Genomic DNA, 17,632 nt, shown 5'->3' with positions numbered 1-17,632 from the left:
CGGCTGCAGGTAGGACGCTTTGCTTTTATAGGTTTTTTTTGTTTTTGTTTTTATCGGGGTGTAATTCCTGCCTTGGTAGGATGGGAGGGTTCGCGGGCCCGGCCTTGGAGCCAATTACGGAGCGGCTTCGTGTCCAGGAAACGAGGCTGGCTTTCAGATAACTGAGGGCGAAGGAAGCAGGACGTTTGTGGGCCTCACTTTTTTGTGCGTGCCATCAGCGATGTGGCCACAACGCCGCTCCACCGCGGCCCGCTCGCCTCCTTGGGGACAGCCCCACCCGTGCTGCCCCCTCGCGCCTGCGCAGTGCGAGGTGGGAAGCGGCGCTCCGCCGCCGGAGGGCGGGCAGCGCCCGAGGTGGGGCCCGCCGGGGCGTGTCGGCCGGAAAGCGCTCGCGGGAGGTGGCGGCATGGAGGCGCTCCTATCCCCGCTGGAGTCCGCCCGGTTCATCGCGGCTCGCAGCCGAGACGTGTCGGTGGACGAGGAGGGGGCGAGAAAGGTAGCCGAGTCGCTGTTCGATAAAGCGTCGGAGGCGGCGTTCGGCCTGTCGGGATGGAAGGCGCTGCACGAGCTGAACCCGCGGGCCGCCAGCGAGGAGGCGGTGAGCTGGGTGTTCCTGGTTGACACCCTCAACTTCTCCTTCTGGTCCGACAGCGCCGAGCAGAAGTGCCTGGTGCGCTACAAGGGCAAGGCGTACAGCGGCTACTGGGCGCTCTGCGCCGCCGTCAACCGCGCGCTGGACGACGGTCAGTGCGGGCGGGGCGGTCCGTGGGTGGGCGGCTGCCGCGGGGGGAAGGGAAGTCCCCGCTCGTGTGAAAACGGCCTCGGAGTGGCTGCGGTCGGCGCGTTGTGCCTTCGAGTGTACGAGGAGGCCGCGCCGAGCTGTGAGCCATCTAGGTTGGCCCCGTGGGTCTGAAAAGCACATGTCTGTGCAGGGCTGTACGGCGCTCCGCCTCGTCTGGGTGCGCTCATTCGGAGAAAACAAGAAGTATTTGAATGTGCAGAGGGAAACTTTAGTAACATTTCTGCTTATTTCCTTTTTAATTAAAGGAGAGCTCATGATAAGGTCCTTCTTGTAAGTACGTAACAGTAAGGAGCTCAGGCAAAAAAAGACGGATAGGAATGGCCGTATGTAGCTGGAGAACATTGCATATACCATGCCAAACGATGGAAACAAACCAGTGGGGGAAAATCATGTGCAGAAAGTAAGAAATGAAACATGGCTAGGTGTCAGAAGTTCCTACCAGAGCAGGGAGCACACCAACCAAGTGCGTGTGGTGTTACGTTAAGCAGCTATCTGAGTGTGATCTTCACTGCACACTGTCAGTTTTAAGAGTTGAGAGGCTCTCCAAGTTTTACCTTTGCAGTGGGTCTGTGCATAAGGTCTCTGGGTGTAGTGTGGCAGCCTGACATCTTGTTTTTGCTCTTCTGAAGGAATACCCATTACCAGTGCCTCATACTATGCCACCATGACGCTGGACCAGGTCAGACATGTGTTCCGCTCCGACACAGAGGTGCCCATGCCTCTGCTTGAAGAGAGGCACCAGGTGCTGAATGAAAGTGGGACGGTTCTGTTGGAGAAGTTTGGAGGCTCTTTCTTCACCTGTGTTAAAATGAGTGAGAACAGGGCTCAAAAACTACTACATCTTGTGGTGGAAAACTTTCCTTCTTACAGAGATGAAGCTGTTTTTGAGGTAAGTTAGTTGGGACACTGAATTTTTTATGGTATGAAAGTATTTGAACTTATTCCTGATTGTGGCTTTAAAAGATAGTGATTTATTTATTTGTTTGTTTGTTTATTTGTTGGAGCAACAGTTCAGAATTGGTGTAAAATTTGTGTATTTATCATGGCTTCTAGTATGGAAAAAGGGAAACTGAACATAAGGTCCAAAGTAGGGCATTAAGGCTTGTGAAGGACTTGGAGAATGTGCCCTATGAGGAACAATTGAAGGAACTGGGGCTGTATAGTCTGGGGAAGAGGAGGCTGAGGGGAGGACTTATTGCTCTCTTCAAATATCTGAGTGATTACAGTAAAGAGCGGGGTTGGTCTCTTCTCACTGGTGACATGATGAGGGGAAATGGCCTCAAGTTGCGCCAGGGTAAGTTTAGGTTGGATATCAGGAAGAACTTCTTTACGGAAAGGGTTGTTAAGCACTGAAATAGGCTCCCCAGGGAGGTGGTTGATTCACCATCCCTAGATGTGTTTAAAAACCATTTGGATGTGGTGTTCAGGGACATGGGTTGTTAGAATTAGGGTAGTATGGTGAGGCTGTGGTTAGACTCAGTGATCTTTAAGGTCTTTTCCAGCTTCAGGTATTCTATGATTCTATAATGATTTCTGTGGAATTCAGAAGTAAAATTCAAGGGAAGTTGAAGGAAAATATGGCATAATTTTAATATGCCACTTCAAATCAGTAAAGGGATTAGTCTGTATAATGAAAATCAGACTTTGAATCAGGTTATCTAATTATGTAAATTGTTATGAGTAATACAGATGGGAAAGATAGGTTTTGAAATACTCTTGGACCAAAGTATTTGTTTTTCTAAAGATAGGTTGGTATTGAGATTCCATTTCTCTATTAGTCTAAACCTCTGAAAACAAAATCATGCCATTTATTAACAGCAAATGAATCTCCATCATCTGAAATACTGAATTGGCCAGGAACATATATCTAGTCATAATTATAGGGTTTTTTTGTTTTTTTTTTCTTTCCCTAGTGTAGAACCAGGTTTGTTTGTTTGTTTGTTTGTTTTTCTGTGAGCTGTCTGTATTCTTCACTCTGTTGTAATCTATTTTGATGTACTCCAAGTTTGAGCACAATTCTATTTTATGTCTTATAAATGCATAACATAATTTTTGCCTAACAAATCAGAATCTTTGTTTTTCTTATCTTTTTTTCCTTAAGTTTGTACCTCTCTTTTTCTTCATTTACCAAGAGGATCTTTGCATCTAATGGAGGAAACTGGAGACTCCAGTAGTATTATGAAAATGTACAACTGACTACCAGGAATCTATAGCTGTTGTTATTCAATAGATCTTGCAGGAACGGCTACAGGTCAGAATTAACTGTAAATGTCATACTACTTATGTCAGAGTTGACACAGTACATAATCTTTTTGCAGCAGTTTCTCTGAAAGATGGGAAGTAAATAGAGTGTGTTTGGTGTCTCCAGTTGTCCCTATACAAGCACACTTTTTTTAAGTCTCAGTGACATGTAGCTGCTCCTGTCCTCTGTTCCATCTGTGGTACTATTCAGACATTACATCACCTTATTGTATCTCCATTGCAGCCTGTCTAAGTAATAGCTCGTACAGGCCTTTGGAAGTAGTGCCCTGTAGCAGTGTTCATTGTGCCTCTGAACCAACTGCATTTTTCACTTATCTGTGATGTTAACTAGGTGGCATCATTTTTTACTTCTTTATCTCCTACTATGAAGATACCACATTAACTTGAAAAATCGGAGATTCTCTGTAAGTTATCAGTGATGTTACTGGTTTAATTTATTGAGATTTTTACATATGAGGTCATTTTATGATGACTTTTGTGACCAAAAAATGAGGCATTTTTCAAGTGATAAATAGAATATTTTCTTTCTTTATAGTGACTATTCACTGACGTAATGTCTTTCATGAGATGGTGCTGAGCGCTTTATAAAGCAAGGCTCTCTAAAAGAAGCAACAGGCTAGAACTATAGAACAAAAAGCTGTTCCAAAAATGATCCAGCCCATAAGCACTGACATAGTAGTGAAGTCTATTGCATAAACACAAAAGCTGTTTTTCTACTTTCACTAAGCAAGCTGTGTGTTTTGAAGGTGTGTGAAGTAATGCAGATGAGGTTTACGCCTTATTTGTTCTGAAATAAATTTTTTAAGAAAACATAATATGAGGTGAGACGGATCGTATTATCAACACCATTTCTGTGCAGCCAGTTGAGATTTCACAAGTAAAGATTTGCCTTCATTAAAAAGAGAACTAGAGGTAGGTATCGGACAACATACTGGTGTTTCTCACTTATTCTCCGTAATAGAAACGTGTATGAGAATAAATTCTGTACTGCAGTAAATCATACTATCACAGACTATTACAGCTCTCCCATGATCTGACCTCCTGGAGGAACGTGTAAAATAAAGACAATTTGTTGGCTGCATGTCTTACCAAAATTGTATGCTAAAAATTTGTCATACTTACACATTATTGAATGTCATTACATATTGCCTATGCTCTTTTGCTCCAGTGCAGTGAAGTGCAAACCAAAGCCCCTGAAATCTTTTTGTCCTATTATGGGTATTTCGTATTTAGACATTGAGCTGACTTTAAATACTAGCAGAAAATCGAAATTATGCATCAGGATTTTCATGTTCTGACATATGTTTGAGTCCTTCCAAGCTTCCAGTCATCAATGCTGCATGTATGCACTTTTTTGTTTCCCATTGTTTTTATGGAGCTGGATAGATTCATTTGCTCTTCCTATTCTCTGCTTTTCTTCCTAGCTGTGCTATCACCTTTACATATTTGCTGACACAGTATGCCTTCTTTCTTTTAGTATCCACAGGCCTGAATTAGCTCTGTCTCCTTCTTGAAGTATCAGGTTGTGAAGGCAGTGGAGTGGTAAATGAGAAGAAGTAGTAGCTTTTCTTAGACCATAAGGGCAGAAAAATTGAGGAAAATAAGTGTAGGTTTTTCACCATCAGGTAGAATATTCAGTTTTTGGAGAAATACATTGTCTATGAAAGGTAATACCATTCACCCAGTGCTTTTCTTGCTCTCTGTTAAAAATAATGGTGGGAAAATTTACTATAAAAGCTTGATTGTCTTTTCCATATAGAAAATTTTTGCAAACTTCAGATCTGAGCATCGTAAAAACTACCAACTAAAACAATGAAAATATAAATCTATAAGAAGTCCCAAACGGTATTTTTCTTCCAAGCTTAACTGCAGCATGAGACGGAAAGTTCAATTTAAAGTCTCTCTTCAATATTGCTCTTGTAAAATGATGTGGTGCTGTTGCTTATTACATTGGAAAAATCTTAACACTACTGAAAGAGCAATGACCATGGTTTTCATTAGCTTCAGGACACTGGGAGCTGTGATGGAATTTGTTCTATTATTATTTTATTTATTTGCCCTAGAGAGTTTTGAGCAGTATTTCATTATTTAATAGAGGAAATGTATAATTCTCTAGAAGGAAAAGTGCATCTGTGTCGAGTGGGGAATGAAGCACAGAGAAGGTTTGTTTTCAGAATATTTGCAGAAGGTGTTCTGTGAAATGTTGTATCACATAGTTAACCATATCTCAAAAGTTGAAAATTTGGTCTATAAAATGAAGGGGGAAAAAAAAAAGTATTAGAATTTTTTTTTCCTGAAGTTCCACGTTATGTTTATCATAAAATAAATCTCAACTCCATATGGATTTTAGCACATTGTTACTTTTTTCCCTTGTGAGTAGTCAAAAAAGTATGTAAATTTTTGCAGGGTTTACACTAGCACTAAAAAGAATGTAACAGTAATAGACCCAGCCAGTGTTTAAGAAAACTGTATACTTGTGAATACCAGAATTATTGAAATTATTTTCTTCTCTGTCCTCTTCAATAAGCAAGATACACTAGACAAAACTGAGAATCATGTGCTATAGTTTTCAGCAAAATTCTTTTTCCTTCAGTTTTCTTGAAGGAAGTTCATGAAATATGTGAACTGTTTGATACATGCTACTTAGCTCCAATGTTCTATGAGCTCTAGGGCTTCAGAAAAAGTGTTTGCAGGACTTTGACTGCTGTTTGTGAAGTAGAAGTAAACCAGCATTAATTTTCAGTTATCTGAGCATTTTTTAAATATAAATAATTTTTTGTTCCACTGCTGTTTTTAATGAGGATTGCACTTGTGTGCAGTTCAGTATTTAGATTTTAAGGTACTTTTAGCATTGCACTTTTATTTATTGTTTTAGTTAATATTTGCTTAGTAAGATACGTCTTTTGTTGTGTTTTCTAGAGCAACATAACTTACCTATTTTCCTCTGTTTTCATTTTTTGTATTTATTGAAGTGTCCCTAGCACTTGAATTATTTGAATTTTTTTCATCAGAAAAAGAAGGTGTCTTTCTACAAACGGGCACAAATACTTGTGGCTGATACATGGAGTGTATTGGAAGGCAAGGGAGATGGCTTTTTTGGAGACATTTCTAGCCTGACTATATTTGCTGACTACAGAATTCCTCAAGTTCTTGTTCATTTAAAAGCCATGAAATATTCTGAAGATCTAATGAAAAAGCTACGTGAAGGTTTGTTCTTTCCTTACTATTGTAAAATACTGTTATGTTTTTAATGTCTGTTTCTGGGATTAAACACTGGCAAAGTATGGATAAAGAGATTCTTAGAGGTTGATTGCAGAGTTTCAAAACAGGCACTGTCAACAGCAGCATTTTTGCAGCATGATTGTGGTTGTGATTTTGAGATTTAGATAGTAGAATCAGTGATTTCTTCATTAGTTCAAAGAATTTGGAAAAGCATGGGGGTTCCTGTTTGTACTCAACCAGACTTGCTATTTGCAAGAACAACAAACAAGCTAATAAGATAAACATCCACTTTAAGAAAACAAGCCATTACCTTTATAAAGAAGATGATTGCACGGGTCTGGTTCCATCTTACAGTACTAATAAGTAACTGTAATAACTAGGAGCTTGAATGAATGAAAACATAAACCAGTCCTTTTCCCACTGCACAATGATTGTTTTGTAGGTAGGACTATTGTTAGTGATTTTCAAGTTGCACGGCAAGATAGACAAATGACTCATATGTTTGAATGGCTGTGGTGGAAATGACCATACCAAGATTCATGCAAAAGATAAATTGTTCTTTGATGGTAAATGTATCGTAGAATGTTGTGATCTGCTTGATCTTTGATCTTAGTGAAGAGTAGAATTACCCCTTGCAGAAAATACCCTATTGGAATTATGTTTGAGTATCCCTTTTGACACCAGAAATGAAATAATCATATATGTATAGCCCAGCCACTGGTTCTCACCCCAAACTCAGTCTTTTAGAATACAGGATGGGTTCTTAGTTGAAAGGGAGGTGAACTTAACAAATATTTACAGTAATGTTGAAGTAATCCACAGAAAATGTACAATAACATAGTAGTTGCAGTATAAGGGTGAAAGTTGTGGTCCCGGAATAGCTTAAATATGAAACAAAAAGAGAGAATCCTGGACATCTGGGGATTCTGTAAGCGTAACTGAGTTGCTGTCTCTTGTCCTACAGGAACTGTTTTCAAGTCTGGTGACAGAGAGGAGGTGGAGATCCGTGGTTGTTCAATTTGGTGCTGCATGCTAATCTGCAGACACTTGCTGGAGCTCTATGAGAAGAAGGGTCAAGACATGCGTGATCAGATCAATGCAGTTTTACTTGATTACTATCTCTGGGACTATGCCAGGGATCACAGGGAAGATATGAAAGATATTCCATTTCACCGAGTACGGTCTATATATTACTAAGTCCAGCAGGATAGCTACTGTATTGTTGTGTTTCCTTTTCAATTACAGTTCCTTTTTTCATACTGTGATTTGTCATGTACTAGTTTGGAACTTGCTAAATCAAACAAACACTTTCTGATGACATATGAATAATTTGCTTGATTTCTTTGAGTCACATACTGGTTGAAATTGGAGTTAATAATATAAAACTGATGGAAAATTTGTAGATTTGTAGCGATAGAGATTTTATTACTCTCGCTTTTGTGTATGGGTATATACATTGTATCTACATACACACAGTCATGTATGTGTACATGTGTAAGTGTAGGTTGCTCTGAAAGTAATGCCTCCTGTTTATTTCCATGAAAACTATAGCAGGTACAAAGAACTCAATGACACCTTTAATGGAGCAGATTCTCAGCAACAAAGTACTACTTTTTCCAGAAGGTGGCCACAGGTAGCTATACATTTTTGCCAGCAATGAACAAGAGTCAGCATGCCATGCCTGTAAAAATCCGCACCAGAGGAGATGGCCCACTGGCACAGTTTCTGCTGCTGGAACACACCACCCGCCATCTCACTGTGCCCACATTCACAGTTTGGTTGCCAGAAATGCTCAGCAAGTGTTGGTGAATGTCATTGGGTGCTGCTTTTTCTGCATGGAGGAATTCATTTCTACCCCTTTGCTTAATGCTTCTGTGTCAGACACCATTCTGTCAGGCTGCCCCTCTCCTTCTATGCTGGGGGGAAAAGTTCAACCTCTACTGTTGTACCACCAGCATTCACCTCTGATAGCACAAGCCAATGTAATAAAATAAGATGTGTTGCTTTTGGAGCAGACCCAAAAACGCACATGGGTGCGTATGGAGCCCTAGGGTGGCAGCGATGCCGTGCCAGCATGTACCTTACCACGCTGAAGTGACCTGTCCTTCCTTTTGTTTGAGAAAAGCTCGCCTTATGCTCCTAAGCTTTATTATTAAGCGATCAGCGCAACTCTTGTAATAAAGCGTGCAGAGCGTAAGCAGGCACCGCCTTCGTCCTTCCGGGGCCGCCGCGCCTCCTGCCGCAGGGTGGCGCTGCATGCGGCGGGGCTGTGCCGCGGGGCAGCGCCAGACGTTGCTGCCGTTGCCTAGCGAGGCTCTTTCAACAGCGGGCAGCGCGGGAGCGACGGCCGAAACGGGAGTCGGCGGGCTGTCTCCGCCTCCCGGCCGCGCCGCCCTCCGTGCTTTCTTCTCCGCTTGGCGGTGTCGCCGGCCTACGCAGTTCTTCCTTAGTGAGAACTCCTGGAGGCGGCCGGTCCCGAGCTTAGCAGGTTTGGAAAGAGGCTGGGCCGCTGCCGCAGCGCTGCCCGCCCGCTGCTTCCCGGCACCGCGGCGTTCCGTGATTTGACGGTGGTGCCTTTCGATGTTCGCACGTTGATAGGGGATAGTGCATAGGGTGACTGGCTCTCTCCCTCTCTGTCTTGCAGTGACCTCTTTTATTTCCTTTTTTTTTTTTCTTTTAGAATAACTTTAAAGGGGGCAGTGCAGCTTTGTGCTGCTGTCCTTGCCGGGGATAAAAAGAGGGCCCCCAGATAATTAAAAGCAGACGTAGGCCAATATGTGGCTTGGCTCTGTGTGCAGTAGGTCATACAGTCACTCCTGGTTGCCCTGTCCTTTGTGATATGAGGACAGTTCCAACCCAGCTTTGCCTGTTTGATTTCCAGCTGCTCGGATTAACAAAATGGGGCTTTTCTTCAGCCCCCGGATAGAGTTCCTCAGCTCCAAACTAAATAAGACTTGAGTAAGGTGGAAAAGCTCCTCCTTTTGCAACCACAAAAGACCACGTCTCTAAAACTCACTTTTAAATATATCGGGAAACCTGAGTTTCATGTGCTTAGCAGATGAGTTCTGCTAGGCAGGAGCTCTGCAAGTTTCCCTCACCTCATAAAGCTGCTGAGAACTGGCTTAACCAAAAGCTGTGCTGAGGGTCCAGCAATGTTCCCAACAGACAGCTCTAAGGAAATGCTGTTTGTTGATGCTTTTCTTTGTGCTGCTCTGCAGTGCTGATATGTTAAGAATGAGCGTGCAGGGGACAGTATCAGGAAGCATGCATGCTAAAATATATAATTAATATAAAATATATATTAATATATTATTAATATACGATTAATAGAAGTTAATTACATATATGCCTCTATATTACATAAAGAGGCAGATTAAATCAGATGAATGCTTTGTATGTAGTAACTGGCTATGTGTGAAACCATCCCTGCCTTACAGGCAGCACAACAGCCTGCTCTGCATTTCTCAGGTTACAAATGAGTGGTCCTTCTGAAGTGGAAGAGGCTTCTATGATGTATATATGTATATACATATAACAGGAGAAAAAGGGTTTGTTTGACTAATTTCTGTTGTCTATGCAGCAGGAATGTAGCAGTAGGAAAGTAAGATTCCTCATAAGGATGTGCCTTATCAATGTTTGTGAATGAGACCTTGCAATGCTGTTTCTTCATTTGGCTTTATTGAGTTCATGGAGAAAGTCAGGCAACTTCCAGGCTGTATGGGGCTGCTGAATCATGGCCTGAACCTCTGATTAATCACCTGAGGCAAGCAATGAGTCAGCCACGGGAGCACAGGTGAAGGCAATTCACCTGCGCTGCAGGAAGGGGTGGAGCCTGGCTCCACCTCTCCAGACCCATTTAAGAGCTGACAGCCAGTGGTAAGGATCTCTCTGGAGATCCGTTCCACTGGAGTCTATTTTGCGAGCCCAGGATAGGGTGTCTTTCTTTTCTTACTCCAATATAACAATTACATCAGCCAAGCTCCTGGATATACTATACCATCTGTATATTCATTGATTATACACAGACTTAAGTTTGCTCAGAAACTAATAGTAACAAAATTAAGTTATGAATTCATTTAACAGTTATTAATATTGTTGCTTTTCTATTACAGTTATTTTTCAGTATTTAAAAACGCTTTGTATTCGTTAGGAAACTCTGACCTTCTGTCTCAGCAGGGAATTAATTCTTATTTAATAAGTAACTTGGATAACATTTTTTTATTGTTGCAGAAAATAGTGAATGAGATGAGCACGCAAACTGTAACATTTGCAGTGACTATGTGAATACTGAGTGGGGAACACAGAAATGGAGGCTGGCATGGAGGAAATCCCAGTTAAAGTTGCAGTAAGGATCCGACCTCTCCTTTCCAAGGAAGTACTTCATAATCACCAAGTGTGTGTGAGATCAGTTCCAAATACACAACAAATTATCATTGGGAAAGACCGTGCCTTCACTTTTGATTATGTATTTGGCAAAAACTCAACCCAAGGAGAAGTTTATACAGTTTGCATTAAGCCTCTTCTACTGTCTTTAACGGAGGGATACAATGCTACAGTATTTGCATATGGACAGACAGGCTCTGGGAAAACTTACACCATTGGAGGTGGTCACATTGGTACGTTATAGGTCTTGTTGTGTTTCTTTTTTTTTTTTTTTTACTTGTGTACAATGCACTTGTACAAATTAAGTAATTAATGCATAGCGGATGGAGATGGAGAATGAAGGGGTCATGAAAATTGGTGTAATAGAAAAAAAAAGAAAACACAAAAATATCCAAAGTGTATGAAACAGTTGTAATATTCTAAACACAAATTCTGCATACATTAAGCTGTAAGAAAAGTATTGGAGAAAGAAACAATTTGGTTTTGTTTGTTTGTTTTTGTTTTTTGTTGCTATTTATTTATTTATTGCATTTTAACGTGCAACTTAAACTGTAACTCCTTTCTGAAATTATAACTACATGCAGTGCTTTAGAAATTCTCTATACTTTTACCTTACTGAGAAAATACCTGCTTTAGGCAGTAGTTTATTTACTCTCTATTGGCTTCTCTTGGAAATCTGGCAAAGGTATTATTTTCATGTTTAAGTTTTGCAGAATGAATTCATAGAATCATAGGATGGTTAGACTTGGAAGAGACATTAAATTCCATCCAGTTTCAACTCCTTGCCATGGGCAGGGTTGCCTCCTGCCAGATCAAGCTGCCCAGGGCCCCTTCCCACTTAGCCTTTAGCATCTCCAGGAATGGGGCACCCACAGCTTCTCTGGGCAGCCTGTGCCATTGCCTCACCGCGCTATGTGTAAAGAATTTCCTCCTAACATCTGACCTAAACCTCTCCTCTTTTAATTTAAAACCGTTCCCTCTTGTCCTACCACTATACCCTTCGACAGCATTCCTCCCCATTTTTCTTCTAGGCTCCCTTTGAATATTGGAAAGCTACTATAAGGCCTCCCTGAAGCCTTCTCTAGACTGAAGTTTCTGGAATAATTTAGAACTTAACTTTAAGTCCTATTAATGGATTAAAACAAATATTCTGACCAATAGAAAAGCAAGTATTTCCATAAATCCTAGAGAACACTGAGCTCTTCAGATTACTTAATCCATCAAGTAGTAAATACCACAGACTTCTCATTAGCTTCAGTCTTTATAATTTATGCAGCAGAATGACTACAAGTGTCTGTGATATCTTTCTTTGTATTTTAGCCTCAATTGCAGAGGATGAAAAGGGCATAATCCCACGGGCTATTCAGGAATTATTTCAGCATATTTCTGAAAACCATAACATTGACTTCTGTGTTAAAGTATCTTATATAGAAGTCTACAAGGAAGAACTTCGTGATTTATTGGAGTTGGAGACCTCTGTGAAGGATTTGCATATCCGAGAAGATGAAAAGGGGAATACAGGTAGGATTTTGGATCTAAAATTTGATACATATGGTTTCAGTTGTGTGCCCAAATTATTCTTTCTATCTTGAAAAGAGAGAAATAGCATCAGGTGCTATGGTAGAAACACAGTTACTTCTTCTGCAAATTCTGCTTAGAAACACAATGGTACCTGGTTATTCAGTTGAATAAATATTCTAAAATGAAGCATTCTCACTTTAAGGTTATATTTGTTGAGCTTCTTACACTGTAAATATCAGCACTCATTTCACTCTGAAATGAGTGGAACAAAGAATAGTATCATCTGATATTGTTAGGAGATCTGAAATTAACATCCCATAGTTCTCATGTCTCTGCAGGAAGATGCTAGAAGAATCCACTACAGAGTCTTTTTATTCTGAAACTGTAATTTGTGTTCTGGTTGTTTTTTTTTTTCCTTTATTCTTCATATTTTCATTTTTTTATTCTTTACAGTATTACTATTTTTGTTGCTATGAGTTAGTATGGCTTTCTTCTCTGTAGCTGGAAAAAGGCACTACATGCAAATGCAGTTAATACAAAGCTTAGTCTGCGAACAGTATCATTGCTTCATATATATATATGTGTATGTATAAGCATGATACTGTTGTAGTATTTAAGCACAGTAGTATTTAAACTACTGCATCAGGACCATTTGAGTCTTTAGTTGATCGTGTACCTGCTGTGGTATTGTCCATCCTTTACTAAAACAAAGCATTAAAAAATAAGCTGGTAGGAACATTTATTATCATTTCTACATTATAAGGCTACTCAAACAGTAGATACTTCTCTGAAAGGCCTAGCTACCTGATCTATACAGAATGGACATAGGCTGGGAATCATTTCTATTATGAACTTTTATCTGTCTTTTTTTAAACCTACAAAGTGAGTGAGTTTGCTCACTTCAAATTGCGTATGTCTACATGTAAATGCCTAGAGGTGTGTGTTCTGTTTAGGATACTGTTACAAATGCTGTGAGGCAATACACCAACACTACAGATCTGTGTGGGATTCAGATGTGCTGTACTTCATGGTTACCACATACTATTTTCTTTAGCTGTGTGCTGTGACCTTATTATGCAGACTTGTGCGTTTCTTTGATTTGTGTTTATAGATTGCCGTGAACTGTTGCTGAAAATAATATTCTTATTTTCTTTGGTTTGGTGTTTAAGTGATTATTGGTGCTAAGGAGTTCCAAGTGGAATCTGCCGATGAAGTAATGAGTCTGTTGGAAAGTGGCAATGCAGCTCGTCACACAGGCACAACACAAATGAATGAGCACTCTAGTCGATCTCACGCCATTTTTACCATCAGTATTTGTCAGAAACAATCTGCAGAGTCTCAGAAAAATGCTGATGTTCCGCAAAATCCATCTTGGAAATCGGTCAGAATGATTGCTTCAAAGTTCCATTTTGTGGATTTGGCAGGATCAGAGAGAGTGACAAAAACTGGAAATACTGGTGAACGGTTCAAAGAATCAATTCAGATCAATAGTGGTTTGCTGGCCTTGGGAAATGTCATCAGTGCTCTTGGAGACCCAAAAAGGAAAAGTGTGCATATTCCATACAGGGATGCTAAAATCACGCGTATTCTGAAAGACTCTCTAGGAGGAAATGCCAAGACTGTCATGATAACATGTATAAGTCCATCCTCATCAGACTTTGATGAATCTTTAAATTCACTCAAATATGCCAACAGAGCCAAAAACATTAGAAATAAACCAGTTGTAAACTACAACCCTGATCAAGACCGGATTGATGAAATGGAACTTGAAATCAGATTGCTCCGAGAAGCTTTGCAGAATCAGCAAGTCAGTAATCAGTGTTCACATGACTTAAATCAAGAAAGAATTCGAATCAGTTTGCTAGAACAGCAGCTCACCCAGCTTCAAGTTCAGTGCTTCAGTTATAAAAACTGCATAGATGAAGCCTTCCCATTCCTGGTTGACTTGAATGATGATGTTAGTTTAAAAAAAAGTCAGCGGGACAGATTGCAGAGTTGGATCACCATGGTGCAAGACATAAGGAAAGAAGGTCTCACCATGCAGCAAGCTGACACCAGGACTGGGACCAGCCACAAGCCTCATCATATCACAGTCCTTCAGCTAAAGCGGGAACTCAAGAAATGCCAGGTATTTAAGCTGATCATTCGGTAACTATGAGAAGTCTGCTAAAACTTGAATTCAGTTTTGAAAGGTGTAAAACTGTTAAACTTTAATTACACCTAACCGGTATTTAATTTTGACTATATATTACCAATTTATTTATCTAATCCTCTGGAACAGAGTTTTATTTTAATGGATAATTGAATGGACTGTCATCTTCATCCTGATAGAGCTAGGTAAAGTAATACTATATTCTGGCTAATCGGTTTTAAGATAAAGCTATGAGATTGAGTCTTTTTATCTGTTAGATTCTTGGTTTTAGCTATGATAGTTTTAGCTGTCCTGTAAATCCAGAAATTGTTTAAATATTGCTGATCAGTGGGCTTATCAGAAGCACTACAAATGTAATGCAGGTATTTTCACAAATACCTGTGTACTTGAAGACAGCACTTGGGCTAAATTTTGTAACTTACATCTAATGCTACTTGATGCTATGTATGTAGTATACTAGTATAGCTGATTCTATAAAGTTGCAAGTATCTTTTCTGGCATTCAACAATCTTCTTAACTAGAACTCCTCTTTTTCAGTTTCATTGTTAGGCCTTTAGTTTACTATGTTTCTGAACAATTTACAGGTTTCCCTTTGTTATCATTTTCTTATGTTTACTGTTACTCACTCCCTGCTTTTAGGCGATACAGTTCTTTACAGTTTTCTGTCTGAACTGAGAATTCCAAAGCAAGATAAGGGATATCTTGCAGATATCTCATGAGGATCCTGTCACTGGTAACTATGAATAGTTCAGAGTTACAGTCAGTAGCTGATGGCTCCAAGTGATGACCTATAGGAGAAGACCTTTCAGCCTTCTCAAACATGATAGTATCTCCTCACAGAACTAACAAATGATCAAACAAAAATAATATTTTAACATCCCCATATACATTCAGGAAGTGTGTATTTTGGATGTACTGAGTTGAAGTGTTAACTGTGAATAACAAAACATTTTAAATCATGCAGATATGAGGAGTACAATAAATACATCCTCAACTGAAAATTAGTTTTGTGACTTAAAATATCCGTACGCTAATTTGAAACATAGTGAAGTTCTAAGGCGAGCTCCTTCTGAACAGGTGATTTGATTCTGTCTCATAGAAGGAGATGGTGCTCCCCGAAGTTAGAATGTTATATAATCAACACACTTGCAGTTTTCACACTGAGTTCTGGTAGGCCTGTGGATTGTTATCTACCAATTGCATACACAACTTCTGTCTTTTCTTGACTCCCATCATTCTAACTTACAGCTGTTTTATTTCTTCTGTAGCTTATTTCAAATCTCTGATTCTCATGTTCAAAACAGTATAAGGGCTGGGTTGAAACCGGAGGGTTCATAGGTGAGTATGCCATCTGCAGCTTAGAAGAGATGGTTAGAGAGAAACTAAAATAGACAGTAAAGACTCTTGACTAGGGCTTTCCTATATACTATTTGATGTAGTAGCAAATAGTTGACCTATTCTTGTGTGTGTAAATGTATTTCTCTGCTCACAGGTGTGACTGCCTGAATAATGCTGAGCAAAATGAAAGTACTGTGTAGCCTTAGGTAACAACCAAACTCACACCCAACCTTGCACTCACAGCTACTCCATCAGTGGGACTAGGGAAGAGAAAATAGCACGAACAGGAATGAGGCAGCTTGGCATAAAGTCAAGAAGGTTGCTTACCAAACAGACAAGAAAATACAATTTATTGTAAATAAACATTTGATCACTCATTTGGGAAGTGGGATACAAAAAGATAAAGATTAAGAAAACACCTTTCCCCCACCTTTTTCCAGGTTTCACTTTGTGCTTTCACTCCAGATTTCTCTGTCACACTGCTAAGTAATGCTAGGGTATTGAGGGATGGTTTATGGTCAGTACATAGCAGTTTTTCTCTGTTGCTCCTCTTCACGCTTTCTGATTTGGGTATGGGGTCTCCATAGGCAAAAGTTCTTCCAGGAATATCCGCTTACTCCAGCATGGGTTTTCCTGTGTTGCAGTATAGTTTAGTTATCAGCTCTGCCATGGAGCACCTCTTTCTCTGACTTTGGTGTTTTTTCTGGTCATTCTTACTTCATTTTATTCCTTGATCTTCTTGCCCTTGCTTAAATATGTTATCACAGAGATGACAGCAGCTCAGTAGACAGCAGTCTCAGCTGTGCCCTGGAATGTTTTTCTCCATCAGAAATTACTTTGAATGTTTGTGCATGACAAAGGCTGTAGGTGAATTCACTTTCCTTGTTTAAAGTCACTGTCATGCACTTTGCATAATGCTATATATTGCATGCAGATATACTACTTTATGGCAGCCAAATGTGTAAGGTAGCAAGTAAATAAATGGCATTTATGCCTCTGTGCTGTCTTTGGCTGGGATGAAGTTAACTTTCCCCACAGCAGCCCTTGTTGTGCTGTGCTTTGCACTTGTGGCTATAACAGCATTGAACGTTGAACAGCACCAATGTTTTGGCTATTTGCTAGGCAGTGTATCAAGGCTGTTTCCACTCCCCCCCTTGCCGAAGGCCAGTAGCCTGGGGATGGGTAAGAGATGAGAAGGGGCTGACCTAAATCAACAAAAGGGATATGCCACACCATATGATGTCATATAAGCATTAAAAGCTGGGTAGAACTGGAGTAGAAGGAGAACAGGGGGAACTCATTATGAAAGCATGTCTTCTAGAGCAATTGTTTCATGTATCAAGGCCTGGCTTTCCAAGTGGTGGCTGAACACTACTTGCTTATGGGAAGTAGAGAATATTTTTTTTCTCTTTTTGCTTCTGCATGTGGCGTTTGCTATTCTTTCACTGAACAACAAAACAAACAAATAAACAACTCTTCAAGTTTTCCTCCACTTCATTTTCTATCCCACCATCCTTTGGAGGAGGGCGAGTGAAGAGCAGTCGCATGGTACTGCCAGTGTTAAATCACAACAGCTGCTTACTTTTCTGTCATTTAATTCTGCCTCACTCTTACCATCATCTGTATAATCTTTACTACTACCTTTATTTTTTTCTTCTGTAGTTGTCTCAGTTCTGAGTAATGATACAGCCCCATTGTCAGACAGGATATACTTGTCAACTAAGCTTAGTAGAAATATTTGTATGGGTACACGTACTTTGGATAAAGTTCTATCCCCTAAAGAGAATTCAGGTTCTTCAGTGCTTTCTTAGAAGCACTTAAAAAGCTCTTAAAAATAGAGTTCTCTTTTTGTGGAAGAAAGATGTAGGTAAGCTAGTTGTGCAGATATATCCAGTTTTAGAATGGTGAGATATGATATTTCCATACTTTATCTTTAGTTTCTGCAAGTTTTC

The 17,632-nt window shown here is 40.2% G+C and overlaps 2 protein-coding genes across 10 annotated transcripts in view; both read left to right on the top strand.

The window, feature by feature from the left end:
* Nucleotides 1–320: 320 nt before the first annotated feature.
* On the top strand, nucleotides 321–8,297 carry QNG1 (Q-nucleotide N-glycosylase 1). Its single transcript, XM_085213775.1, has 4 exons — nucleotides 321–743; nucleotides 1,432–1,691; nucleotides 6,076–6,271; nucleotides 7,251–8,297. The coding sequence occupies exons 1-4, from the start codon at nucleotides 407–409 to the stop codon at nucleotides 7,481–7,483; spliced, it is 1,026 nt and encodes a 341-aa protein (XP_085069901.1). The 5' UTR covers nucleotides 321–406; the 3' UTR covers nucleotides 7,484–8,297.
* Nucleotides 7,317–17,632, top strand: part of KIF27 (kinesin family member 27) — a 29,162-nt gene continuing 18,846 nt past the window's right edge. For 3 of the 9 annotated variants that reach the window (XM_085213767.1, XM_085213765.1, XM_085213766.1), the window contains exons 1-3: nucleotides 10,600–10,902; nucleotides 11,990–12,190; nucleotides 13,360–14,318. In XM_085213767.1, coding sequence (XP_085069893.1) covers nucleotides 10,605–10,902; nucleotides 11,990–12,190; nucleotides 13,360–14,318 — 1,458 coding nt within the window. In that variant the 5' untranslated portion in view covers nucleotides 10,600–10,604. Of the gene's footprint in view, nucleotides 7,463–7,780; nucleotides 7,920–8,441; nucleotides 8,900–10,516; nucleotides 10,903–11,989; nucleotides 12,191–13,359; nucleotides 14,319–17,632 lie in introns of those variants that run through there. The other 6 variants (XM_085213763.1, XM_085213758.1, XM_085213762.1 and 3 more) reach the window with 5 other exon arrangements.

Source organism: Meleagris gallopavo, chromosome Z (genome assembly GCF_905368555.1).
Source record: "Meleagris gallopavo chromosome Z, MGAL_WU_HG_1.1, whole genome shotgun sequence".
NCBI classification, from domain to species: Eukaryota; Metazoa; Chordata; class Aves; order Galliformes; family Phasianidae; genus Meleagris; species Meleagris gallopavo.
Note: the sequence above shows the minus strand (reverse complement) of the source record. Positions and strands in the feature narration are given on the sequence as shown.

Coding starts and splice junctions, on each gene's coding strand:
- QNG1 (XM_085213775.1), top strand. CDS start 407: ATGGAGGCGCTCCTATCCCCGCTGGAGTCCGCCCGGTTCATCGCGGCT. Junction 1,692..6,075: donor GAGATGAAGCTGTTTTTGAG/GTAAGTTAGTTG, acceptor TTTTTTCATCAG/AAAAAGAAGGTGTCTTTCTA. Junction 6,272..7,250: donor AATGAAAAAGCTACGTGAAG/GTTTGTTCTTTC, acceptor CTTGTCCTACAG/GAACTGTTTTCAAGTCTGGT.